The sequence below is a fragment of the Oncorhynchus clarkii genome, chromosome 11 (genome assembly GCF_045791955.1).
Source record: "Oncorhynchus clarkii lewisi isolate Uvic-CL-2024 chromosome 11, UVic_Ocla_1.0, whole genome shotgun sequence".
In the NCBI taxonomy this organism is placed as follows: domain Eukaryota; kingdom Metazoa; phylum Chordata; class Actinopteri; order Salmoniformes; family Salmonidae; genus Oncorhynchus; species Oncorhynchus clarkii.
In genome coordinates this window covers 12,022,242-12,046,779 of record NC_092157.1, presented here as the reverse complement: position 1 = coordinate 12,046,779, position 24,538 = coordinate 12,022,242, and the positions used below count along the sequence as shown (strand labels likewise).

The 24,538-nt window shown below is 44.4% G+C and overlaps 1 protein-coding gene across 2 annotated transcripts in view; it reads left to right on the top strand.

Annotated features, from left to right (window-relative positions):
- The first annotated feature begins 960 nt into the window (after nucleotides 1-960).
- The window catches only part of LOC139420201 (sodium channel protein type 3 subunit alpha-like), a 173,617-nt gene continuing 150,039 nt past the window's right edge, over nucleotides 961-24,538 (top strand). Inside the window, exons 1-5 of one of the 2 annotated variants that reach the window (XM_071170029.1) lie at nucleotides 961-1,263; nucleotides 10,718-10,836; nucleotides 17,817-17,906; nucleotides 19,349-19,477; nucleotides 22,792-22,883. In XM_071170029.1, the coding sequence (XP_071026130.1) occupies nucleotides 997-1,263; nucleotides 10,718-10,836; nucleotides 17,817-17,906; nucleotides 19,349-19,477; nucleotides 22,792-22,883 (697 nt within the window). In that variant the 5' untranslated portion in view covers nucleotides 961-996. The remainder of the gene's footprint in view (nucleotides 1,264-10,717; nucleotides 10,837-17,816; nucleotides 17,907-19,348; nucleotides 19,478-22,791; nucleotides 22,884-24,538) is intronic. The other variant, XM_071170030.1, reaches the window with a different exon arrangement.

Here is a 24,538-nt window from a genome sequence, read left to right as displayed (position 1 = left end):
AATAAAAGACAAGGTTTCAGATGCATGGTATACTGGCGAGGGGCCACACAAAGGCCAAGGAGCCAAACACAGATTAATCGAACCCGTTTATAAAGCTGCAAAACAGGACGGGATACTTTTACCATAAGCTTTAATGCGGGTCAGGCCTGAGATGTTGTTTAACATCTTTAATATCTTATTGTGTGGTGGACTCTCATTGAAATACTGCATTTGAGGACTATTTTAATGGGTTATTGACCCAGAAAGTGATTCTGAAGACGAATATTGAGTAACACTTTATGAGCATTTATTTAAGTGATAATGCCAGAGAAGGTGGTGTTTGGAGGATACAGTTGAAGCCGGAAGTTTACACACACCTTAGCCAAATACATTTAAACTCAGTTTTTCACAATTCCTGACATTTAATCCTAGTAAAAATTCTCTGTCTTAGGTCAGTTAGGATCACCACTTATTTTAAGAATATGAAATGTCAGAATAATAGTAGAGAGAATGATTTATTTCAGCTTTTATTTCTTTCATCACATTCCCAGTGGGTCAGAAGTTTACATACACTCAATTAGTATTTGGTAGCATTGCCTATAAATTGTTTAACTTGGGTCAAACGTTTCGGGTAGCCTTTCACAAGCTTCCCACAATTATTTGGGTGAATTTTGACCCATTCCTCCTGACAGAGCTGGCGCCACCATCTTTTTTTGAGGACAGAGAGGCATTGCCCGTGCTGAAGAGATAATGGGGGTGAATGGGAGGCTATATCAATGACAACCCCCCCCCCCCCCCTAAGATTTGCTTATACAGTACTATAGCAACCAAATAGGACCTTAGGCTAACTCAGGTCTGCTTTCAGGGTTGATAACCCTCCCATGTGTGACTGCCATGTTGATGAACCTTTTACGTCTCCCGATCTCTGTCTATCTCCCCCTCCGTACTCTCTCTCTTTCCCTCCCCTCCTGGTAGCTGGTGAAGTCATCCCTAGGACAGGAGACTCAGGATGAGAAGATGGCCACCGTGCTGCTACCACCGGGTCCTGACAGCTTGCACCGGTTTACCTGGGAGTCCCTGGCTGCCGTGGAGCAGCGGATCGCCGAGGAAGAGGCCCGGCGCACCAAGCACTACCAGGAGGACCTGGGAGATGTGGAGCTGCCCAGGCCCCGGGCCGACCTGGAGGCCGGCAAACAGCTGCCGCGCATCTTCGGCGACATCCCCAACGGCCTGGTGGGCGTCCCACTGGAGGACTTCGACCCGTTCTATTTCATGAACCAGAGAGTGAGAAGAGGGTGGGAGGGGTTCTCGAGGGGGGCTGTGGGTGGGTGTGTGGGTGTGTCAGTGTGTTGTGTGTGTCTTGAGTGTCCTTACACTTATGTGCTTGGATGCCTGAGAATATCAAACTTGTATCCAAGTGTGTGTCACTTCTTACATCACCACTGCCATCTCTTTCCTTTGTGTTTTCGACCTCCTTGAAGGATGTCCTTTTTAGTGCGACTCCAATTACTGGAATCTTCCCGTGTTCTTTTATACATCTGAACCAAGGACAGACAGAAGGACGGACGGACGGACGGACGTACAGACAGACAGACAGACAGACAGACAGACAGACAGCTAACTCTGTCTGTTTCCCTCACACTACTTCTTCTTCTTCTACCGCTAGCCCCTTTGTTTCCCTCACACTCCTTCTTCTACTACTGCTAACCCTGTCTGTTTCCCTCACACTCCTTCGTCTTCTACCACCATCTGTGTCTGTTTCCCTCACAATCCTTCTTCTTCTAGCTCTGTCTGTTTCCTTCACACTCCTTCTTCTACCATTAGATCTGTCTGTTTCCCTCACACTCCTTCTTCTACCATTAGATCTGTCTGTTTCCCTCACACTCCTTCTTCTACCGTTAGCTCGGTCTGGTTCCCTCACAATCTTTCGTCGTCTTCTACCACCATCTCTGTCTGTTTCCATAACACTCTTTCGTCTTCTTCTACCACTAGCTCTGTCTGTTTCCCTCACACTCATTCTTCTTCTTCTACCGCTAGCCCCTTTGTTTCCCTTACACTCCTTCCTCTTCTACCGCTAGCTCTGTCAGTTTCCCTCACACTCCTTCTTCTTCTTCTACTGCTAGCTCTGTCTGTTTCCCTCACACTCCTTCTTCTTCTACCGCTAGCTCTGTCTGTTTCCCTCACACTCCTTCTTCTACCACAAGCCTCTTTGTTTCCCTCACACTCCTTCTTCTACTGCTACCTCTGTCTGTTTCCCTCACACTCCTTCATCCTCTACCACTAGCTCTGTCTGTTTCCCTCACACTTCTTCTTCTTCTACCTCTAGCTCTGTCTGTTTCCCTCACACTCCTTCATCCTCTACCACTAGCTCTGTCTGTTTCCCTCACACTCCTTCTTCTTCTACCTCTAGCTCTGTCTGTTTCCCTCACACTCCTTCTTCTTCTACTGCTGCCTCTGTCTGTTTCCATCACACTCCTTCTTCTTCTTCTACTGCTAGCTCTGTCTGTTTCCCTCACAATCCTTCTTCTTCTACTGCTAGCTCAGTCTGTTTCCCTCACACTCTTTCTTCTTCTACTGCTAGCTCTGTCTGTTTCCCTCACACTCCTTCTTCCTTTACTGCTAGCTCTGTCTGTTTCACTCACACTCTTTCTTCTTCTTCTACCGCTAGCTCTGTCTGTTTCCCTCACACTCCTTCTTCTTCTGCTGCTAGCTCTGTCTGTTTCCCTCACACTCCTTCTTCTTCTACCGGTAGCTCTGTCTGTTTCCCTCACACTCTTGTGTCTTCTTCTACCACTAGCTCTGTCTGTTTCCCTCATACTCCTTCTTCTACCGCTAGCTCTGTCTGTTTCCCTCACACTCCTTCTTCTTCTTCTTCTGCTAGCTCTGTCTGTTTCCTCCACACTCCTTCTTCTTCTACCGCTAGCTCTGTCTGTTTCCCTCACACTCTTTCGTCTTCTTCTACCACTAGCTCCCTCTGTTTCCCTCACACTCCTTCTTCTACCGCTAGCTCTGTCTGTTTCCCTCCACTCCTTCTTCTTCTACTACCGCTAGCCCCGTTGTTTCCCTCACACTCCTTCTTCTTCTACGGCTACCTCTGTCTGTTTCCCTCACACTCCTTCGTCTTCTACCACCATCTCTGTCTGTTTCCCTCACACTCCTTCTTCTTCTACTGCTAGCTCTGTCTGTTTCCCTCACACTCTTTCGTCTTCTTCTATCACTAGCACTGTCTGTTTCCCTCACACTCCTTCTTCTTCTACCGCTAGCTCTGTCTGTTTCCCTCACACTCCTTCTTCTACCACAAGCCTCTTTGTTTCCCTCACACTCCTTCTTCTACTGCTACCTCTGTCTGTTTCCCTCACACTCCTTCATCCTCTACCACTAGCTCTGTCTGTTTCCCTCACACTTCTTCTTCTTCTACCTCTAGCTCTGTCTGTTTCCCTCACACTCCTTCATCCTCTACCACTAGCTCTGTCTGTTTCCCTCACACTCCTTCTTCTTCTACCTCTAGCTCTGTCTGTTTCCCTCACACTCCTTCTTCTACTGCTGCCTCTGTCTGTTTCCCTCACACTCCTTCTTCTTCTTCTACTGCTAGCCCTGTCTGTTTCCCTCACACTCCTTCTTCTTCTACTGCTAGCTCTGTCTGTTTCCCTCACAGTCTTTCTTCTTCTACTGCTAGCTCTGTCTGTTTCCCTCACACTCCTTCTTCCTTTACTGCTAGCTCTGTCTGTTTCACTCACACTCTTTCTTCTTCTTCTACCGCTAGCTCTGTCTGTTTCCCTCATACTCCTTCTTCTTCTGCTGCTAGCTCTGTCTGTTTCCCTCACACTCCTTCTTCTTCTACCGGTAGCTCTGTCTGTTTCCCTCACACTCTTTCTTATTCTACTGCTAGCTCTGTCTGTTTCCCTCACACTCCTTCTTCCTTTACTGCTAGCTCTGTCTGTTTCACTCACACTCTTTCTTCTTCTTCTACCGCTAGCTCTGTCTGTTTCCCTCACACTCCTTCTTCTTCTGCTGCTAGCTCTGTCTGTTTCCCTCACACTCCTTCTTCTTCTACCGGTAGCTCTGTCTGTTGCCCTCACACTCTTGTGTCTTCTTCTACCACTAGCTCTGTCTGTTTCCCTCATACTCCTTCTTCTACCGCTAGCTCTGTCTGTTTCCCTCACACTCCTTCTTCTTCTTCTTCTGCTAGCTCTGTCTGTTTCCTCCACACTCCTTCTTCTTCTACCACTAGCTCTGTCTGTTTCCCTCACACTCTTTCGTCTTCTTCTACCACTAGCTCCCTCTGTTTCCCTCACACTCCTTCTTCTACCGCTAGCTCTGTCTGTTTCCCTCCACTCCTTCTTCTTCTACTACCGCTAGCCCCTTTGTTTCCCTCACACTCCTTCTTCTTCTACTGCTACCTCTGTCTGTTTCCCTCACACTCCTTCGTCTTCTACCACCATTTCTGTCTGTTTCCCTCACACTCCTTCTTCTTCTTCTACTGCTAGCTCTGTCTGTTTCCCTCACACTCTTTCGTCTTCTTCTATCACTAGCACTGTCTGTTTCCCTCACACTCCTCCTTCTTCTTCTACTGCTAGCTCTGTCTGTTTCCCTCACACTCCTTCTTCTTCTACCGCTAGCTCTGTCTGTTTCCCTCACACTCCTTCTTCTACCACAAGCCTCTTTGTTTCCCTCACACTCCTTCTTCTTCTACCACCATCTCTGTCTGTTTCCCTCACACTCCTTCTTCTTCTTCTACTGCTAGCTCTGTCTGTTTCCCTCACACTCTTTCGTCTTCTTCTATCACTAGCACTGTCTGTTTCCCTCACACTCCTCCTTCTTCTTCTACTGCTAGCTCTGTCTGTTTCCCTCACACTCCTTCTTCTTCTACTGCTAGCTCTGTCTGTTTCCCTCACACTCTTTCTTCTTCTACTGCTAGCTTTGTCTGTTTCCCTCACACTCCTTCTTCCTTTACTGCTAGCTCTGTCTGTTTCACTCACACTCTTTCTTCTTCTTCTACCGCTAGCTCTGTCTGTTTCCCTCACACTCCTTCTTCTTCTGCTGCTAGCTCTGTCTGTTTCCCTCACACTCCTTCTTCTTCTACCGCTAGCTCTGTCTGTTTCCCTCACACTCCTTCTTCTACCACAAGCCTCTTTGTTTCCCTCACACTCCTTCTTCTTCTACCACCATCTCTGTCTGTTTCCCTCACACTCCTTCTTCTTCTTCTACTGCTAGCTCTGTCTGTTTCCCTCACACTCTTTCGTCTTCTTCTATCACTAGCACTGTCTGTTTCCCTCACACTCCTCCTTCTTCTTCTACTGCTAGCTCTGTCTGTTTCCCTCACACTCCTTCTTCTTCTACTGCTAGCTCTGTCTGTTTCCCTCACACTCTTTCTTCTTCTACTGCTAGCTTTGTCTGTTTCCCTCACACTCCTTCTTCCTTTACTGCTAGCTCTGTCTGTTTCACTCACACTCTTTCTTCTTCTTCTACCGCTAGCTCTGTCTGTTTCCCTCACACTCCTTCTTCTTCTGCTGCTAGCTCTGTCTGTTTCCCTCACACTCCTTCTTCTTCTACCGGTAGCTCTGTCTGTTTCCCTCACACTCTTGTGTCTTCTTCTACCACTAGCTCTGTCTGTTTCCCTCATACTCCTTCTTCTACCGCTAGCTCTGTCTGTTTCCCTCACACTCCTTCTTCTTCTTCTTCTGCTAGCTCTGTCTGTTTCCTCCACACTCCTTCTTCTTCTACCGCTAGCTCTGTCTGTTTCCCTCACACTCTTTCGTCTTCTTCTACCACTAGCTCCCTCTGTTTCCCTCACACTCCTTCTTCTACCGCTAGCTCTGTCTGTTTCCCTCCACTCCTTCTTCTTCTACTACCGCTAGCCCCTTTGTTTCCCTCACACTCCTTCTTCTTCTACTGCTACCTCTGTCTGTTTCCCTCACACTCCTTCGTATTCTACCACCATCTCTGTCTGTTTCCCTCACACTCCTTCTTCTTCTACTGCTAGCTCTGTCTGTTTCCCTCACACTCTTTCGTCTTCTTCTATCACTAGCACTGTCTGTTTCCCTCACACTCTTTCATCTTCTTCTACCACTAGCTCTGTCTGTTTCCCTCATACTCCTTCTTCTACCACTAGCTCCGTCTGTTTCCCTCACACTCCTTCTTCTTCTTCTTCTTCTACTGCTAGCTCTGTCTGTTTCCCTCACACTCCTTCTTCTTCTTCTACTGCTAGCTCTGTCTGTTTCCCTCACACTCTTTCGTCTTCTTCTATCACTAGCACTGTCTGTTTCCCTCACACTCTTTCATCTTCTTCTACCACTAGCTCTGTCTGTTTCCCTCATACTCCTTCTTCTACCGCTAGCTCCGTCTGTTTCCCTCACACTCCTTCTTCTTCTTCTTCTTCTACTGCTAGCTCTGTCTGTTTCCCTCACACTCCTTCTTCTTCTTCTACTGCTAGCTCTGTCTGTTTCCCTCACACTCTTCCGTCTTCTTCTATCACTAGCACTGTCTGTTTCCCTCACACTCCTTCTTCTTCTTCTACTGCTAGCTCTGTCTGTTTCCCTCACACTCCTTCTTCTTCTACCGCTAGCTCTGTCTGTTTCCCTCACACTCCTTCTTCTACCACAAGTCTCTTTGTTTCCCTCACACTCCTTCTTCTACTGCTACCTCTGTCTGTTTCCCTCACACTCCTTCATCCTCTACCACTAGCTCTGTCTGTTTCCCTCACACTTCTTCTTCTTCTACCTCTAGCTCTGTCTGTTTCCCTCACACTCCTTCATCCTCTACCACTAGCTCTGTCTGTTTCCCTCACACTCCTTCTTCTTCTACCTCTAGCTCTGTCTGTTTCCCTCACACTCCTTCTTCTACTGCTGCCTCTGTCTGTTTCCCTCACACTCCTTCTTCTTCTTCTACTGCTAGCTCTGTCTGTTTCCCTCACACTCCTTCTTCTTCTACTGCTAGCTCTGTCTGTTTCCCTCACACTCTTTCTTCTTCTACTGCTAGCTCTGTCTGTTTCCCTCACACTCCTTCTTCCTTTACTGCTAGCTCTGTCTGTTTCACTCACACTCTTTCTTCTTCTTCTACCGCTAGCTCTGTCTGTTTCCCTCACACTCCTTCTTCTTCTGCTGCTAGCTCTGTCTGTTTCCCTCACACTCCTTCTTCTTCTACCGGTAGCTCTGTCTGTTTCCCTCACACTCTTGTGTCTTCTTCTACCACTAGCTCTGTCTGTTTCCCTCATACTCCTTCTTCTACCGCTAGCTCTGTCTGTTTCCCTCACACTCCTTCTTCTTCTTCTTCTGCTAGCTCTGTCTGTTTCCTCCACACTCCTTCTTCTTCTACCGCTAGCTCTGTCTGTTTCCCTCACACTCTTTCGTCTTCTTCTACCACTAGCTCCCTCTGTTTCCCTCACACTCCTTATTCTACCGCTAGCTCTGTCTGTTTCCCTCCACTCCTTCTTCTTCTACTACCGCTAGCCCCTTTGTTTCCCTCACACTCCTTCTTCTTCTACTGCTACCTCTGTCTGTTTCCCTCACACTCCTTCGTCTTCTACCACCATCTCTGTCTGTTTCCCTCACACTCCTTCTTCTTCTTCTACTGCTAGCTCTGTCTGTTTCCCTCACACTCTTTCGTCTTCTTCTATCACTAGCACTGTCTGTTTCCCTCACACTCTTTCATCTTCTTCTACCACTAGCTCTGTCTGTTTCCCTCATACTCCTTCTTCTACCGCTAGCTCCGTCTGTTTCCCTCACACTCCTTCTTCTTCTTCTTCTTCTACTGCTAGCTCTGTCTGTTTCCCTCACACTCCTTCTTCTTCTACCGCTAGCTCTGTCTGTTTCCCTCACACTCTTTTGTCTTCTTCTACCGGTAGCTCTGTCTGTTTCCCTCACACTCCTTCTTCTTCTTCTTCTACTGCTAGCTCTGTCTGTTTCCCTCACACTCCTTCTTCTTCTACCGCTAGTTCTGTCTGTTTCCCTCACACTCCTTCTTCTTCTACTGCTAGCTCTGTCTGTTTCCCTCACACTCCTTTTACCGCTAGCTCTGTCTGTTTCCCTCACACTCCTTCTTCTTCTTCTTCTTCTTCTACTGCTAGCTCTGTCTGTTTCCCTCACACTCCTTCTTCTTCTACCGCTAATTCTGTCTGTTTCCCTCACACTCCTTCTTCTTCTACTGCTAGCTCTGTCTGTTTCCCTCACACTCCTTTTACCGCTAGCTCTTTCTGTTTCCCTCATACTCCTTCTTCTTCTACTGCTAGCTCTGTCTGTTTCCCTCACACTCCTTTTACCGCTAGCTCTTTCTGTTTCCCTCATACTCCTCCTTCTTCCTTTTCTTCTACTGCTAGCTCTATCTGTTTCCCTCACACTCCTCCTTCTTCTTCTTCTTTTACCGCTAGCTATGTCTGTTTCCCTCACACGCCTTCTTCTTCTTCTTCTTTTACCGCTAGCTCTATCTGTTTCCCTCACACTCCTTCTTCCCTAATAAGTGTTTAAAGTTCTGCTTTGAAATGGGATCATGCCCCTCTCACCGTGTTGAGTAGGGCTGTTGAATGTCGGTACTGGTGGGCCGAAACACTTCTGTTTTTCGTCCTCTCCTTCTAATCAGGGACTAATTCAGACCTGAGACACCAGGTGAGTGCAATTTACTACCAGGTAGAAACAATAATCTGAAGTGTTTCGGCACTCCAAGTCCTGCGTTGAGCAGACCTGGTGTAGATGGTGATTCTTTAAAGGAAGTGGTGTCAAACCTGTTCCATTGAGGGCCTAGTGTTGGCTGGTTTTTGTTTTTTAATTTCAATTAAACCCTAGACAACCAGGCGAAGCAGTTCCTTACTTATTAGTGACCTTAATTCATCAATGAAGTACAAGGGAGGAGCAAAAACCCTTAGAAACTCCTCTGACACATGTGCTATTTAGTACGTATTAAAGTAAACCCCCCAGAGTGGCACATTTGTGTTCCAGCCCAGCACTAGCACGTCCTAAATGAACTTTACTCGACTTATCGTCAAGCACCTTGATCAGTTGCATCAGGTGTGATAGTGTTGGGCTGGAACAAAAATGTGCAACCCTGGGGTTACTGTAAGACTAAACATGCATTCCAGGATTGTAGGCTTTTAAGCTGGTGGATAAATCTAATTGAACTGACAGCTATGGCTGTAGTTGCTGTGGCATGAGTTGTGATTTCAGTGTGTAGCAGTTGAGAAAATACATTATGATTTGATTGAATCAGCTGCCCAGGGAGTGGAAATTATACCGTTACAGTATGTGAAAAGGACAGGGACTAGAGTAAGCTACGGTTCTCATGATGCTCAGTTTCAAATGTACTCTTTCAAAATGCATCAGTCAGTAGCTTTGGCTGGTTTGCCCAGGACCCAGAAAGAGGCTGAGGGGTGTGTGAAAAGCAATTTCTCCTGAGGATAGGTAGTTCTCCTAGGAACAGTGGACTGGTCAGCTGGATACAGTTGTGGGTCCTCAATATCTCAATTTCTCTATAACGCTTTCACTTCCTCATTGTCTATGCCTCTCTCTCTCTCTCTCTCTCTCTCTCTCTCTCTCTCTCTCTCCCCCATCTCTCGTTCCCTCTCTTTTTCTCTCTTTCACTCTCTCACTCTCTCTCCCCTCCCTCCTCAAGTCCCCAAATCTGCCCAGGTGCACATCTCCAGTGTAAGCAAAACCAAGCTGTCATCATTTATCTTAAACGGTGTAGAGCTCGCTATCTGATGATCCAATAGGTTTACACGAGTTCAAAGTGAGAGAGTAGATAGATATTCAGACTTCTTTGTTGTGCAGCCGTGTGGTAAAGAGTGGGTTAGCTTTATTGTTCGGTATCTCTGGATAATAGAGGAACGTTAACACTACTTCACAGTATGTTCCACTCCAGTGATGTGACTACAGCCACTGTAATGTTCTCACACTTTCTCAACTACCCTGAACAGACATGTGAACAGACCTGCTTGAATTTTAAATGGACATTATACTTCAAAATCAGCATCTGTCAAATATGTTCATACCGAAGTGGTCTTCTGTTGAGATTAGTCCACGTTCCAGGCCATCTGTTTCGTAGATTCAACTAGCTACATTCCAAAATGCATTGAAAAGATAAGCACCATATAATTTCAAAAGTTTAGTATTTACGTTTTACATCCATTTGTGGTTGAGGCGTATTGCTGGATCGACACAACGGATGGCTTGGGATGTGGACTCATCTTCACATTAGACTACATTTGAGGTCTGAAAACATCTGACACACTTTGAGTGTAATGTCCCTTTAAACACAGAGCAGCGTTTGATAGAGGACATGGGAGTTCCAGCACATTCTAGGTTGGCTGTTATCATTCCCCCTCATCTCTGTGTTGTGTTGTATCTCCTATGAGGAGACTCCCTTAAGAGTTCTATAGGCCTGCTTTTTTTTAGCAGCATCTTGCTCGTTATGCCACGTAATCAGTGTTTTTGTTTGTGCCTGTGTGTGTGTGTGTGCCTGTGTGTGTGTGTGCGTGTGTGTGTGTGTGTGTGTGTGTGTATGCATGAGTGTGTGTGTAGATGTGAGTGTGAGTGTGTGTGTGTGTAGATGTGAGTGTGTGTAGATGTGAGTGTGTGTGTGTGTAGATGTGAGTGTGTGGTTGGTGTCACTGCAAGTTTATTGTACATGTTTATTGCCATGCCATGTTGTCCTTAACCATGACGCATCTCTCTGTCCCTTGTCCCTTTCTATCACCCCTCCCCCCTCCTCCTCCTCCTCTCTGCCTATCTCACTTCCTGTTTCTCCACAGACTTTTATAGTACTGAACAAAGGGAAGGCCATCTTCCGATTTAGTGCCACATCTGCACTCTATATTTTTAGCCCCTTTCATCCTGTTAGAAGAGCATCAATAAAGGTTTTAGTACACTCATATCCTTTCTGGTGGAACACTCAACATTCCACCAACTCTTGTCTGTTTTAGGAGGTGGGTTTCAAAATGAAAATCAATGAGCAGAGATTTAACATTTGGGAGGGAAGAAAAAGACTTGGGATAGCCTGTAAGAGCCTACTCTAGTTCAGTTTGTCTAGATAGATTGTCATGTCATTCTCGTTGTAATTATGTTGACTTTGTGTACTGATCGGGGAAATAGGGACTGGGAAGGGTGTTGAGCTGCTCAGATTTGAGCCGTTGGTGTTGCCTGCTGTCTCACCGTCAGTAAACAGAGGGAGCATCAGTCCCACTATTCGTTTGTAGTGTACTGTTTTATTACGCAATCAATGATTGAGAGGATTCTAAACAGGACTAGACTTATACTCTGAAATCAGAATATTTGAGTATCTCTTGAAAATTTCTCAACACAGAATTGTCCCTTGCCTTATGTGCAATGAACTCATTGCACGTACAGTGCCTTGCGAAAGTATTCGGCCCCCTTGAACTTTGCGACCTTTTGCCACATTTCAGGCTTCAAACATAAAGATATAAAACTGTATTTTTTTGTGAAGATTTTTTTTGTGATAATTTTGTGCAAAATTATTCAGCCCCCTTAAGTTAATACTTTGTAGCGCCACCTTTTGCTGCGATTACAGCTGTAAGTCGCTTGGGGCATGTCTCTATCAGTTTTGCACATCGAGAGACTGAAATGTTTTCCCATTCCTCCTTGCAAAACAGCTCGAGCTCAGTGAGGTTGGATGGAGAGCATTTGTGAACAGCAGTTTTCAGTTCTTTCCACAGATTCTCGATTGGATTCAGGTCTGGACTTTGACTTGGCCATTCTAACACCTGGATATGTTTATTTTTGAACCATTCCATTGTAGATTTTGCTTTATGTTTTGGATCATTGTCTTGTTGGAAGACAAATCTCCGTCCCAGTCTCAGGTCTTTTGCAGACTACATCAGGTTTTCTTCCAGAATGGTCCTGTATTTGGCTCCATCCATCTTCCCATCAATTTTAACCATCTTCCCTGTCCCTGCTGAAGAAAAGCAGGCCCAAACCATGATGCTGCCACCACCATGTTTGACAGTGGGGATGGTGTGTTCAGCTGTGTTGCTTTTACGCCAAACATAACGTTTTGCATTGTTGCCCAAAAGTTCCATTTTGGTTTCATCTGACCAGAGCACCTTCTTCCACATGTTTGGTGTGTCTCCCAGGTGGCTTGTGGCAAACTTTAAACAACACTTTTTATGGATATCTTTAAGAAATGGCTTTCTTCTTGCCACTCTTCCATAAAGGCCAGATTTGTGCAATATACGACTGATTGTTGTCCTATGGACAGAGTCTCCCACCTCAGCTGTAGATCTCTGCAGTTCATCCAGAGTGATCATGGGCCTCTTGGCTGCATCTCTGATCAGTCTTCTCCTTGTATGAGCTGAAAGTTTAGAGGGACGGCCAGGTCTTGTTAGATTTGCAGTGGTCTGATACTCCTTCCATTTCAATATTATCGCTTGCACAGTGCTCCTTGGGATGTTTAAAGCTTGGGAAATCTTTTTGTATCCAAATCCGGCTTTAAACTTCTTCACAACAGTATCTCGGACCTGCCTGGTGTGTTCCTTGTTCTTCACGATGCTCTCTGCGCTTTTAACGGACCTCTGAGACTATCACAGAGCAGGTGCATTTATATGGAGACTTGATTACAAACAGGTGGATTGTATTTATCATCATTAGTCATTTAGGTCAACATTGGATCATTCAGAGATCCTCACTGAACTTCTGGAGAGAGTTTGCTGCACTGAAAGTAAAGGGGCTGAATAATTTTGCACGCCCAATTTTTCAGTTTTTGATTTGTTAAAAAAGTTTGAAATATCCAATAAATGTCGTTCCACTTCATGATTGTGTCCCACTTGTTGTTGATTCTTCACAAAAAAATACAGTTTTATATCTTTATGTTTGAAGCCTGAAATGTGGCAAAAGGTCGCAAAGTTCAAGGGGGCCGAATACTTTCGCAAGGCACTGTAAGTCTGACATGTTAAAATGGAAATTACAAACTTTAGAAGCCTTTTTAAACTTCAAATACACTACAAGTTAGCATTTCCTGCAGTGCAGGAAAATTCTCAGCAACAAAAGAGTGATCAGACTGGATGGTTACTGGTAGGTTATGGAATAGACTGGATGGTTACTGGTAGGTTATGGAATAGACTGGATGGTTACTGGTAGGTTATGTTATAGACTGGATGGTTAATGGTAGGTTATGGAATAGACTGGATGGTTACTGGTAGGTTATGTGATAGACTGGATGGTTACTGGTAGGTTATGTTATAGACTGGATGGTTACTGGTAGGTTATGTAATAGACTGGATGGTTACTGGTAGGTTATGTAATAGACTGAATGGTTACTGGTAGGTTATGTAATAGACTGGATGGTTACTGTTAGGTTATGTAATAGACTGAATGGTTACTGGTAGGTTATGTAATAGACTGGATGGTTACTGGTAGGTTATGTAATAGACTGGATGGTTACTGGTAGGTTATGTTATAGACTGGATGGTTACTGGTAGGTTATGTAATAGGCTGGATGGTTACTGGTAGGTTATGTTATAGACTGGATGGTTACTGGTAGGTTATGTAATAGACTGAATGGTTACTGGTAGGTTATGTAATAGACTGGATGGTTACTGGTAGGTTATGTAATAGACTGGATGGTTAATGGTAGGTTATGTAATAGACTGGATGGTTACTGGTAGGTTATGTAATAGACTGGATGGTTAATGGTAGGTTATGTAATAGACTGGATGGTTACTGGTAGGTTATGTAATAGACTGGATGGTTAATGGTAGGTTATGTAATAGACTGAATGGTTACTGTAAGCTAAGTCAAGTGATGCTGTATATGACAAGCTAATAACACCAGCTTCTTTGCTCAGAGGATTGGGAAAGCCCATATGGAAATTTACTGTAGTGACAATGCTTGACTTGGGCAGGAGCTCACACTGGAACTGAGTACCAGCACTTCAAATGTTTGTTTCAAACTGCTTGTTCCTCTTATAGAATATTAAAAGTATTGTGGCGCTCCTGCACCGAAATATAAGCAGTCAAGGAACCCAAAATGAGTACCGGCACCTAGTTCAGTTGAAGTCAAGCACTGTGCAGTGACAAAGGTCATAAGGTATCAGGGTACATGTTTGATTACTAACAAGGGATCAATGAAGTTGTAGCCAGAACACTCTTACTTTAAAGGGGGTACAGCACTACAAAGCTGTGAGTGAAGTCATCAAAGAGAGAAGATAGAATATAGTCTGTAGATTAAGCCATATGAGACCATAAAGCGGGGAAAAACCTAAGTAAGCATTTCATAAAGGGATGATAATTGAGGCAAAAGCTGCCGCCAAGATATACTTTGACGACTGGCAGTTTGACAGGCCTGTTAGCGCGTAAGAAAACGCCTGTGTACATTACTCTAGCGGTTTATAAACAAACCCTGGGATTCCAGGCCTTAGCAGCTTTTTGGCAGCAGTCTGATTTGTACATAATGCTGAAATTGACTTTCTCATTAATAGTGTGGGAGCTCTGGAATCCTCTGTAGAGCCAGGGTGCTTATCGTTATGGTGACTCATTTGAGTAAAGTGCTGTCTGTGAGTGTGGGAATTGAAACTAGCTGTCGGGATGAGAGAGGTACTTCATAGTAATGCAGTGCTTCCTCAGGCAAAGGACTATTCCTCAGGCAAAAGGACTATTCCTCAGGCAAAAGGACTATACGGCAGCCATTATTTTGACACTTCTGTTTTGTCAGTAGGTCATTTGATTGTGTAACTAACCAGGGGTTCTAAACCTGGGTCGCCTGTGGCTAGCCCTCTGAGCTGAAGCCTTAGCATGAGGAATCTTCAGGTCTCAGTCAAAGTTATTCATCACCCGAGGGTGTTTCTGAACCACCTGCACTCATAGAAAAAAGGTTCTATCTAGAACCTAATGTGGTTCTTCGGCTGTCCCCATAGGATAACCCTTTGAAGAACCCTTTTTGGTTCCAGGTAGAACCCTTTCACATACCAAGTAGGACCCTTTCCACAGAGGGCTCTACATGGAACCCAAAAGGGTTCTCCCTGACACCAAAAAGGGTTCTCCTATGGGGACAGCCGAATAACCCTTTTGGAACCCTTTTTTCTAAGAGTGTATGAATACAAGAAACAATAAGTTTGCAGAAAGTTCTCCCATACGAATAGCCAATTGCTTTTGGCGTAGCCTAGAGCAAGCCAATTCCAACTATTAATGCAAATGAGGGAAAATTTATTCTATCAAGAAAAGTTTGATAGACATATCAACCAATCAGCATCCAAAAATATAGGCTAAATAGAACATTTGGGACAGGAAATCAACTTTCAAGCCACATAGTTTCCATAAACACCTTCTCAATTCCACCTCACTGGGTGAGTTTAAGTTGCATATTTAATATGTTTTTAAATAAGCGGTTTGGGTTCCTGTTACCACTCTCCACACAGCACAGCAGATGATCTAATCCTGCCTATGAAATGAGAAGGGAGGTGGGAGCGGGATGATAATTCTATCAGCACCATGGTGGCCAGGGCTAACCAACAGCTGAGGTATAATTGTTGGCGTCAATTAGCTTTCGCCCCCCCCCCCCCCCCCCCCCCCAGCAAACAGTTAGAATATTTGTTTTGTGCTTGCACTTTGCCCAACCTGGTCTCAGGGCAATTCGTAGGATTCGGTACTTAAATCTGTTCCCTCCATTGATGTACATCCATTGATGTACAGTATTACGTTACGTTAGGTTACATTATAAATGGAATAGCGGCCAAACAATATCATACGAATTAGAGGACGTATAGTATCATTCATCGTACCCAGTCTTACAATAGTATACAAATTGGATGATATAACTTAACATACATCTTGGAGAACGCATACAGTGCATTCGGAAAGTATTCAGACCCCTTGACTTTTTCCACATTTTGTTACATTACAGCCTTATTCTAACATTTATAAAATTATCTATTTTCCTCATCACTCTACATACAATCCCCCATAACGACAAAGTGAAAACACATTTTTAGACATTTTTGCAAATGTATTCAAACAAAAAAATATCTTATTTACGTAAGCTTCATCTAACCCTTTGCCATGAGACTCGAAATTGAGTTCAGGTGCATCCTGATTCCATTGATCATCCTTGAGATGTTTCTACAACTTGATTGGAGTCCACTTGTGGTAAATTCAATGGGACATTTGGAAAGGCACACGCCTGTCTATATAATGTCCCACAGTTGACAGTGCATGTCAGAGCAGAAACCAAGCCATGAGGTTGAAGGAATTGTCCGTAGAGCTCCAAGACAGGAATGTGTTGAGGCACAGATCTTTTTATATATTTATTTAATTGTTTATTTAACCTTTATTTAGCTAGGCAAGTCAGTTAATAACAAATTCTTATGTGCAATGACGGCTTACCCCGGCCAAACCTGGTTCTAGATCTGGGGAAGGGTACCAAATATCTGCAGCATTGAAAGTCCCCAAGAACACAGTGGCCTCCATCATTATTAAACGGAAGAAGTTTGGAACCACCAAGACTCTTCCTAGAGCTGGCCACCCGGCCCAACTGAGCAATCGGAGGAGAAGGGCCTTGGTCAGGGAGGTGACCAAGAACCCGATAGTCACTCTGACAGAGCTCCAGAGTTTCTCTGTGGAGATGAGAGAACTTTCCAATCAGGCCTTTATGGTAGAGTGGCCAGACGGAAGCCACTCCTCAGGAAAAGGCACATGACAGCCCGTTTGGAGTTTGCCAAAAAGCACCTAAAGGACTCTTAGACCATGAGAATCAAGATACTCTGGTCTGATGAAACCAGGATTGAACACTTTGGCCTGTCCACTTCTGGAGGAATACTGGCATCATTCCTACGGTGAAGCATGGTGGTGGTGGCACCATCCCTACGGTGAAGCATGATGGTGGCAGCATCATCCTGTTGGGACGTTTTTCAGCAGGAGAAACTGGGAGACTAGCCAGTATCAAGGGAAAGATGAATAGATTAAAGTACCGTGAGATCCTTGATGAAAACCTGCCCCATAGCACTCAGGACCTCAGACTGGGGGACAGGACAAACACCTGGCAAAGCGTTACATCAGGACAACAGCCCTAAGCACATAAACAAGACAATGCACGAGTGGCTTCGGGACAAGTCTCTGAATGTCCTTGAGTGGCCCAGCCAGAGCCTGGACTTGAACCCGGTTGAACATCTCTGGAGAGACCTGAAAATAGCTGTGCAGCAACGCTCCCCATCCGACCTGACAGATCTTGAGAGGATCTGCAGAGAAGAATGGGAGAAACTCCCCAAATACAGGTGTGCCAAGCTTGTGGCAACATTCCCAAGGAGACTCAAGGCTGTAATCACTGCCAAAAGTGCTTCAACAAAGTACTGAGTAAACGGTCTGAATACTTCTGTAAATGTCATATTTATCCAACTACAACACTGAAAATGTATTTAACAACAATGTTGTTAAACAGCTTTAAAACACATGGCGGGTAGCAGGGTAGGCGGGTAGGAGCGTTGGGCCTGTAACCGAAAGGTTGCTTTATTGAATCCCCAAACTGACAAGGTAAAAATATGTTGTTCTTCCCCTGAGCAAGTCAGTTAACCCAATGTTCCCCAGGCACCGAAGACGTGGATGTCGATTAAGGCAGCCCTCCGCCCCTCTCTGATTCAGAGGGGTTAGGTTAAATGCAGAAGACATTTCAGTTGAATGCATTTAGTTGTACAACTGACTAGTTACCCCCCTTTCCCTTTCCCATAACGTGTTTGCAATTTTATTTTGTTCTCTTTACTCTGCTCAATGACGGTGATAATGACAGCAGTCAAACCAAACCTAAATGGGGAACAAGGGCATAATCATTATGTCTTTATATTCAGAATAGTAGTGTTGTGATGTATGTATATGTTGTTATTGAATCACTATTTTCCTTAACCACGTGCACGTTATTCAGTCTGTTCATAATGTGCACTATTTTGACCAACTGTTGCTTCATGGCCATGTCGGAACCAGAGTATTGGGCCAAGTATGTAGAGTAAGTATGCCTTGTCCTCCCATCTTCTCTGTCTCTCAGCATTGACGCTAGCTTCTTCTGTGAATTCTCTCTTGTGTTCTTTCTTTTCTGTTCCCTCAAACCTTTTTGACTGTATTGACCCTCTGTGCCCTATGTGTCCTGATGTAACGCTTTGCCAGGTGTTTGTTGCCTTGCCAACCACAATTAGCAAGTAAGTTCATGATTTTAGTGTACCCAGCTAATTTGCTAATTGCACTCTTGCTATGCTGCATCGGAATGAACAACCATGGGTGACACATAGCGTTTATGCCTTCTTAAATTTTCATTAAAGGGATTCATATTCCAACCACTACGATAAACAAACAACTGAAAGCAAAATCAATGATGAAATGGGAATTATCATTCAGATGAAGTTTTATAGAAATGGGATCAGTAGAGTTGGACTTGGGTAAAATGTATCTATCTATCTATCTATCTATCTATCTATCTATCTATCTATCTCTTCTCTATTCTCAATCATTCAGAGTATAAGTCCATCCCACACTATGGATTTGCTGTTAGGCAGAGGCATCTGTCATATGGACAAGGTGTATTTGACCCACAGACATGTAACCAGTGTAGTGTAGTCCTCTATGTTAAAGCAACCACCCTGTTTTAAGTCAGAGTCAGCCTGCCAAGTTTACCTTTAATGAAGGCAGCCTTTCAGCAAATGGAATCTACACTGTCAACAACACACTACAAATCAGGCTGTTTATATTCTCACTCAAAAAGGGGCTCATTGGAAAAATCTGTAGCATGAAATGACTCCGAGCCAGTCACAGTCTCACTTGTTAACCATTAACCTTACAGGAAGAACTGAGTCAGTAGCTATGACAAAAACTAAAAGGAATATGGCTGTGCACTTCCGCCGAATGCTGCATCCTTCATCCCAGTGTCCTTTGACTCTGAAGAGTGTCTCTCTCTCACTCTCTTTCATTTATTCGATGTTACAATTAAGTGACTAATGTATTGACTTGGACTGATATTTACTGTCAATGTAAAGTACAGTTCAATGATTCCCGTCAGTCTGAGCCAAACCAATACATTACAGTGACATCCTGGATTTGAATGCATATTCTTGTCTTGATGACCTGCTTAACTCATCAAGGAGCACTGCTGTCAAAGAGCTTGCTGTCTGTCTCATTCCCTCTGGGCTGACAAGTGCTGTACTGTCCATGCACTTCTCATTCTTCCTGTCCTGTGTCTCTGTCTCCCTAAATCTGCTACGTGTTTACCTCTCTGTCCCTTTCCTTCTTGGTTTCTTTCTTCTTTTTACATTTTATTTTATTAGAACTGCACTTGGAGTTGGGGCAACCATGTGAAGGAAGAAGGGGGAGGGTTGTCCCTCACCCTAGCTTATGCCATTGCTTGCTAATGTTTTGACCTTTTGTTCTCCCCTTCCCTTACCCCATACACCCACCCAGGTACACTTTCACTGGCATTTACACGTTTGAATCGTTGATAAAGATTCTGGCAAGGGGATTCTGTGTGGGGCCATTTACCTTCCTACGGGACCCTTGGAACTGGCTGGATTTCAGTGTGATTGTCATGGCGTAAGTATCTCTCTTGTTACAGTAGACCTCCCTGTATTTCTCCTGTTACTGTGTGACCCTAAACCTTCCTTCTAACCTGCCCTCTCTTTCCTTTTAACCTGTCCTCTCCTTCCCTCTAACCTGTCCCCTCCTTCCTTCTAACCTGTCCTCTCCTTCCCTCTAACCTGTCCTCTCCTTCCTTCTAACCTGTCCTCTTATTCCTTCTAACCTGTCCTCTCATTCCTTCTAACCTGTCCCCTCCTTCCTTCTAACCTGTCCTCTCCTTCCCTCTAACCTGTCCTCTCCTTCCTTCTAACCTGTCCTCTCCTTCCCTCTAACCTGTCCTCTCCTTCCTTCTAACCTGTCCTCTTATTCCTTCTAACCTGTCCTCTCATTCCTTCTAACCTGTCCTCTCATTCCTTCTAACCTGTCCTCTCCTTCTCTCTAACCTGTCCTCTCATTCCTTCTAACCTGTCCTCTCCTTCCCTCTAACCTGTCCTCTCCTTCCCTCTAACCTGTCCTCTCCTTCCCTCTAACCTGTCCTCTCCTTCCCTCTAACCTGTCCTCTCATTCCTTCTAACCTGTCCTCTCATTCCCTCTAACCTGTCCTCTCATTCCTTCTAACCTGTCCTCTCATTCCCTCTAACCTGTCCTCTCATTCCTTCTAACCTGTCCTCTCATTCCTTCTAACCTGTCCTCTCCTTCCCTCTAACCTGTCCTCTCATTCCTTCTAACCTGTCCTCTCCTTCCTTCTAACCTGTCCTCTCATTCCCTCTAACCTGTCCTCTCCTTCCCTCTAACCTGTCCTCTCCTTCCCTCTAACCTGTCCTCTCATTCCTTCTAACCTGTCCTCTCATTCCCTCTAACCTGTCCTCTCATTCCCTCTAACCTGTCCTCTCATTCCCTCTAACCTGTCCTCTCATTCCTTCTAACCTGTCCTCTCATTCCTTCTAACCTGTCCTCTCATTCCTTCTAACCTGTCCTCTCATTCCCTCTAACCTGTCCTCTCATTCCTTCTAACCTGTCCTCTCATTCCCTCTAACCTGTCCTCTCATTCCTTCTAACCTGTCCTCTCATTCCTTCTAACCTGAACTCTCAAAGCAATAGAAGTCCTTTTAATCCTTCTCTAATACTCTTTTCACACTATTGAGCTGAGTCGAACTGAGCCGAGCCAAGCTGTACTGTGCTGGCCTGGTTATGCATCCACAATGTTGTAACAGTTGTTGGAACCGTTGTTGTAACAGTTGACGTAACCGTGATGGAATGAAAAACGTGAAAGGAAAACATCTGAGCCAGCAGATTACGGTTTGGGTTTGCACAATAGTGTGAAGAGTGTATTTGAGTATTGTATGATATTTATTGTCTGACATGTTATATTCTGACCTCCGTCTATCTCTCCACTATACTCATTTGTCAAGTCCCTTTACATTCGACCGGAAAATGTCACTGGAAGTAAAAGTTTGTGGATGCTGTTCTTACTTCCTCTTGTTCTTCAATATTGGAGGAAACTACAGTTCTATGAAAACAACTTGGTTGTTTTAAGTTGATACATCTTTTTGATGCATCCATGTTACTTAATGATTAACTGAAAATCACTAACATCGGGATTAGTTACTGATCCAATTGGAGATTAATTTGAGTTGACAAAGTGCCATACGACTCAGATAAGAGGAATGATCCTCAACTCTGAAGCTTCAATTAATATTTGACCTCAATATTGAGGGCTTCTCTTTATGATTATAAAACAATTATATTTTCCTCAAAATTTGACTGTGACATTTGCATTACTGTAATAGAGGTATATTATACTTCAATCCTCTTCAATCCCTTTTTTTTGCCAACCGTGGCAGTACAAACGTTTACTTCCAAAATTGTACAATGCAACCTAAATTAAATGACCAAAATGTTATATTTTGCTTTAGTTGTGTGGGTGTAGAAAGCACCTTAAGTTGCTTTTGATTAATGTATTTTCCTCATGACCTTCGACTGTGGATGGTCTAAACACAGCACCTTTTTCTAAGGCAACAATTTTGAACCCACCCCCCCCCATGAATCCCCCCGTACGGTGATGAAGTGCTGATTTCTCTTTTGGCTTCTACAGTTTTATTTACCTCTCCTTCCAGAGGGCCAGTCGTCCTTGAACTGGAAGCCTCTGTGGGGTCAGATGGATCTTTAGCAGGACAGGAACACATAAGTCACCGACCCTCGCAGCCCTCCTGCTAGTTTCTACGACAGGCTACCTTCCTTCCCGCTGCTGGCTTTATTAAATTCAGACTGATGATCGGAGAAGCGGTTAACCCCCCCACCACGCTGATAAATGTCCACACCCCCAACCCCGTGGGTTCCCATGGAAACGGAGGGATGTCATCCCCCTGTGGGTTGGCAGGTAGCCTTGCGGTTAAGAGCGTTGGGCCAGTAACCGTAAGGTCGCTGGTTTGAATCCCAGAGCCGGTAAGGTGGAAAGAATTTCGGTTCTGCCGTTAAGCAAGGCAGTTAACCCCCAATAACGACTGCTCCCAGGGCGCCATGGACGTAGATTAAGGCAACCTCTCTAATTCAGAGCGGTTGTGTTAAATGGGGAAGATACATTTTGCTGTTCTACAAGTAGGCTGGGCCTGGGTCCCCGAGAGAAATAACATGCCATGTTAGCTATGAAGCTTTTGGGAAACTCACATAAGAAATGCAATAGGGAAAGGAACCACTTTGGCACAGAAGACTTGATATACTGTAACTCACATAAGCATTACATGGACTGGCACCATACTGGTTTTTCCCAACATTTTCTGGGCTCTCAGCTGTCTCTTGGTTTGGAGATACACTAACAGCAGTCTTAAAGGTCAAAAGGGTCCCTCTAAATATCTGTTTCTGTCCTGTTCTCCAGGGAAACAACACACTAAGACACAGTGAGCAGTGCTGAGCCTACAGTCATCTTTCCTTTTTTGTGTTTGACCAAATAACTGTAATTTGATCCTGCAGGTTGCTAACCGAGTCTGTTAAAGTAGGCAATCTCCAAGCACTTCGAACATTCAGGGTCCTCAGAGCATTGAAAACTATTTCGGTAATCCCAGGTAAGAGGGAGTCTCCCCTGCTGCTGCAGTGTTACCGAAAAAAATGGGTTGCATCTTCTATTGTCCAGTCCACGTACTGTTACTATTCTGTACAAGCCCCTCCCCCGTCTTCCACCTCTCTCCAATCCAAAGCCACTCTCTATGACCCTTGACCTCTAGCCACATTCCCCCCTCTTTTCTCTCCTCCAATCCTGGCCCTTCACCTGTTGTGTTTTGCCTGTCGTTGGTGCTTTGTCATTGTGTCTGCTTGACTTTCGCTTATTGCAGATATGTTACTGAATTTGTGGACCTGGGCAATGTCTCAGCATTACGGACATTCAGAGTCCTACGAGCACTGAAAACTATCTCAGTCATCCCAGGTGAGAAGGGAGTTTCAAACACTAAGACACCACCCACCGCTGGAAGAACTAAACCCCCCGGCTTTGTTCCAATACGTCCTTATTAGCACACTACTTAGGATGAAGCAATGCATTCAAAGTGGCCTGCTAGTGTGGGTATTGGAACAGAATCCCTTGTCATTTCATTTGTGTTTCTGTTGATTAAAAAACCAGTGAGTGGAAATGCCAGAGGTGTAGGAAATGAGACCTTTGGGTTGGGCAACCTCTGATTCAAAATGGAGGATTCTCACATTTTTAGGTACTCTATAGAATATGTTTGCCTATAGTTTGTTTTCTATTAAGATGTTAAGTTTGTATGTCAGTCATTTATTAAAAATTAAAAATTAAATACATTTAAAAAATCTAGTGGCCATGCACACATGCTTGCGTCCACCTGCTATATGCAAACACTATGCTATAGACATCAACAAAGTGAATGTAGTCCATGGATAAAGTTTCAGCATGACATCTGGCCTGAAGCCCAAAGATCATGTTACCTTTGGGGTGGCAGGTAGCCTAGTGGTTAGAGCGTTGGGCTAGTAACCAAAAGGTTGCTGGATAAAATCCCCGAGCTGACAAGGTAAAAATCTGTCATTCTGCCCCTGAACAAGGCAGGTCCACACACTCACTCTTCCCTGGTAGGCTGTCATTGTAAATACTATTTTGTTCTTAATTAACTGACTTGCCTAGTTAAATAAAGGTTAAACTCAACAGGTCTCATTCACCCTTAGTGTTTAACATCAAACATGCATGGGTATAGTCAAATACCACTTCATATGGTAATAATATCTCAATTCACAACAGACGCTCCCCATTCAGAACGGATCTCTAATCAAGTAGGACCAAATCTTGTTTGGATGAAATAGCTGTACAGTACCCTTAGGAACATATAGTGCAGTATATTTCTGAGCAGGGATCTTAATTTAGGCACCTTGTTGTTGGAGGAAATGTCATGCACAGCACGAAACGCAAACTTGTAGTGTATTCATGGTCTATAAATACTTCTAAAGTTTGTAATTTCCACTTTAAAATGTCCGAATTGATTTGATCTAATATAAAATATATCTACCCGTACAAAAAATGTAATTCATTATAATCCAAACAATAATTCACATTTTCTGTTGCTGCAGGATTATTTTCCTGCTGTGATAAACTGGCTAAATTAAGATCCTACATCTGTAATCCTACAGTACATAACATGTCCACTTGACCTGACCAGGGAAACACCCTCAACCCTACTTTTTACTTTAGCCTAACTAGGGCCTGGAGTTTTTCCTGGTTAGGTCACATAGGGATTGCCAGTACCATAGGTACCCAGTATCTACTCTGAAAGGGCTAATTTACATCAGTCATGGCCCAGGTATTCCACCACTACTTCCTGTTGTCTGGTGCTCTTCAGAGACATGGTGCGTCAGGCTCTTCACGGCTGACCTCCTTTGGCCCACGCCGTCTGCTGTAAATGCCAGAGTGGAAGTGATGGCTTAGAGTCTGTCAATTCTTCTTTGTGTTCATACTGTACTGTGCAGCATTCTGACCCTGCCCCAGCTACACTACCTTTAATCCAGTAGGAATCAGGATAGTGAGATAATAGCATAGGCTCAGATGATATGTAGTTAGCTAGCAAACAAAATGCTAGG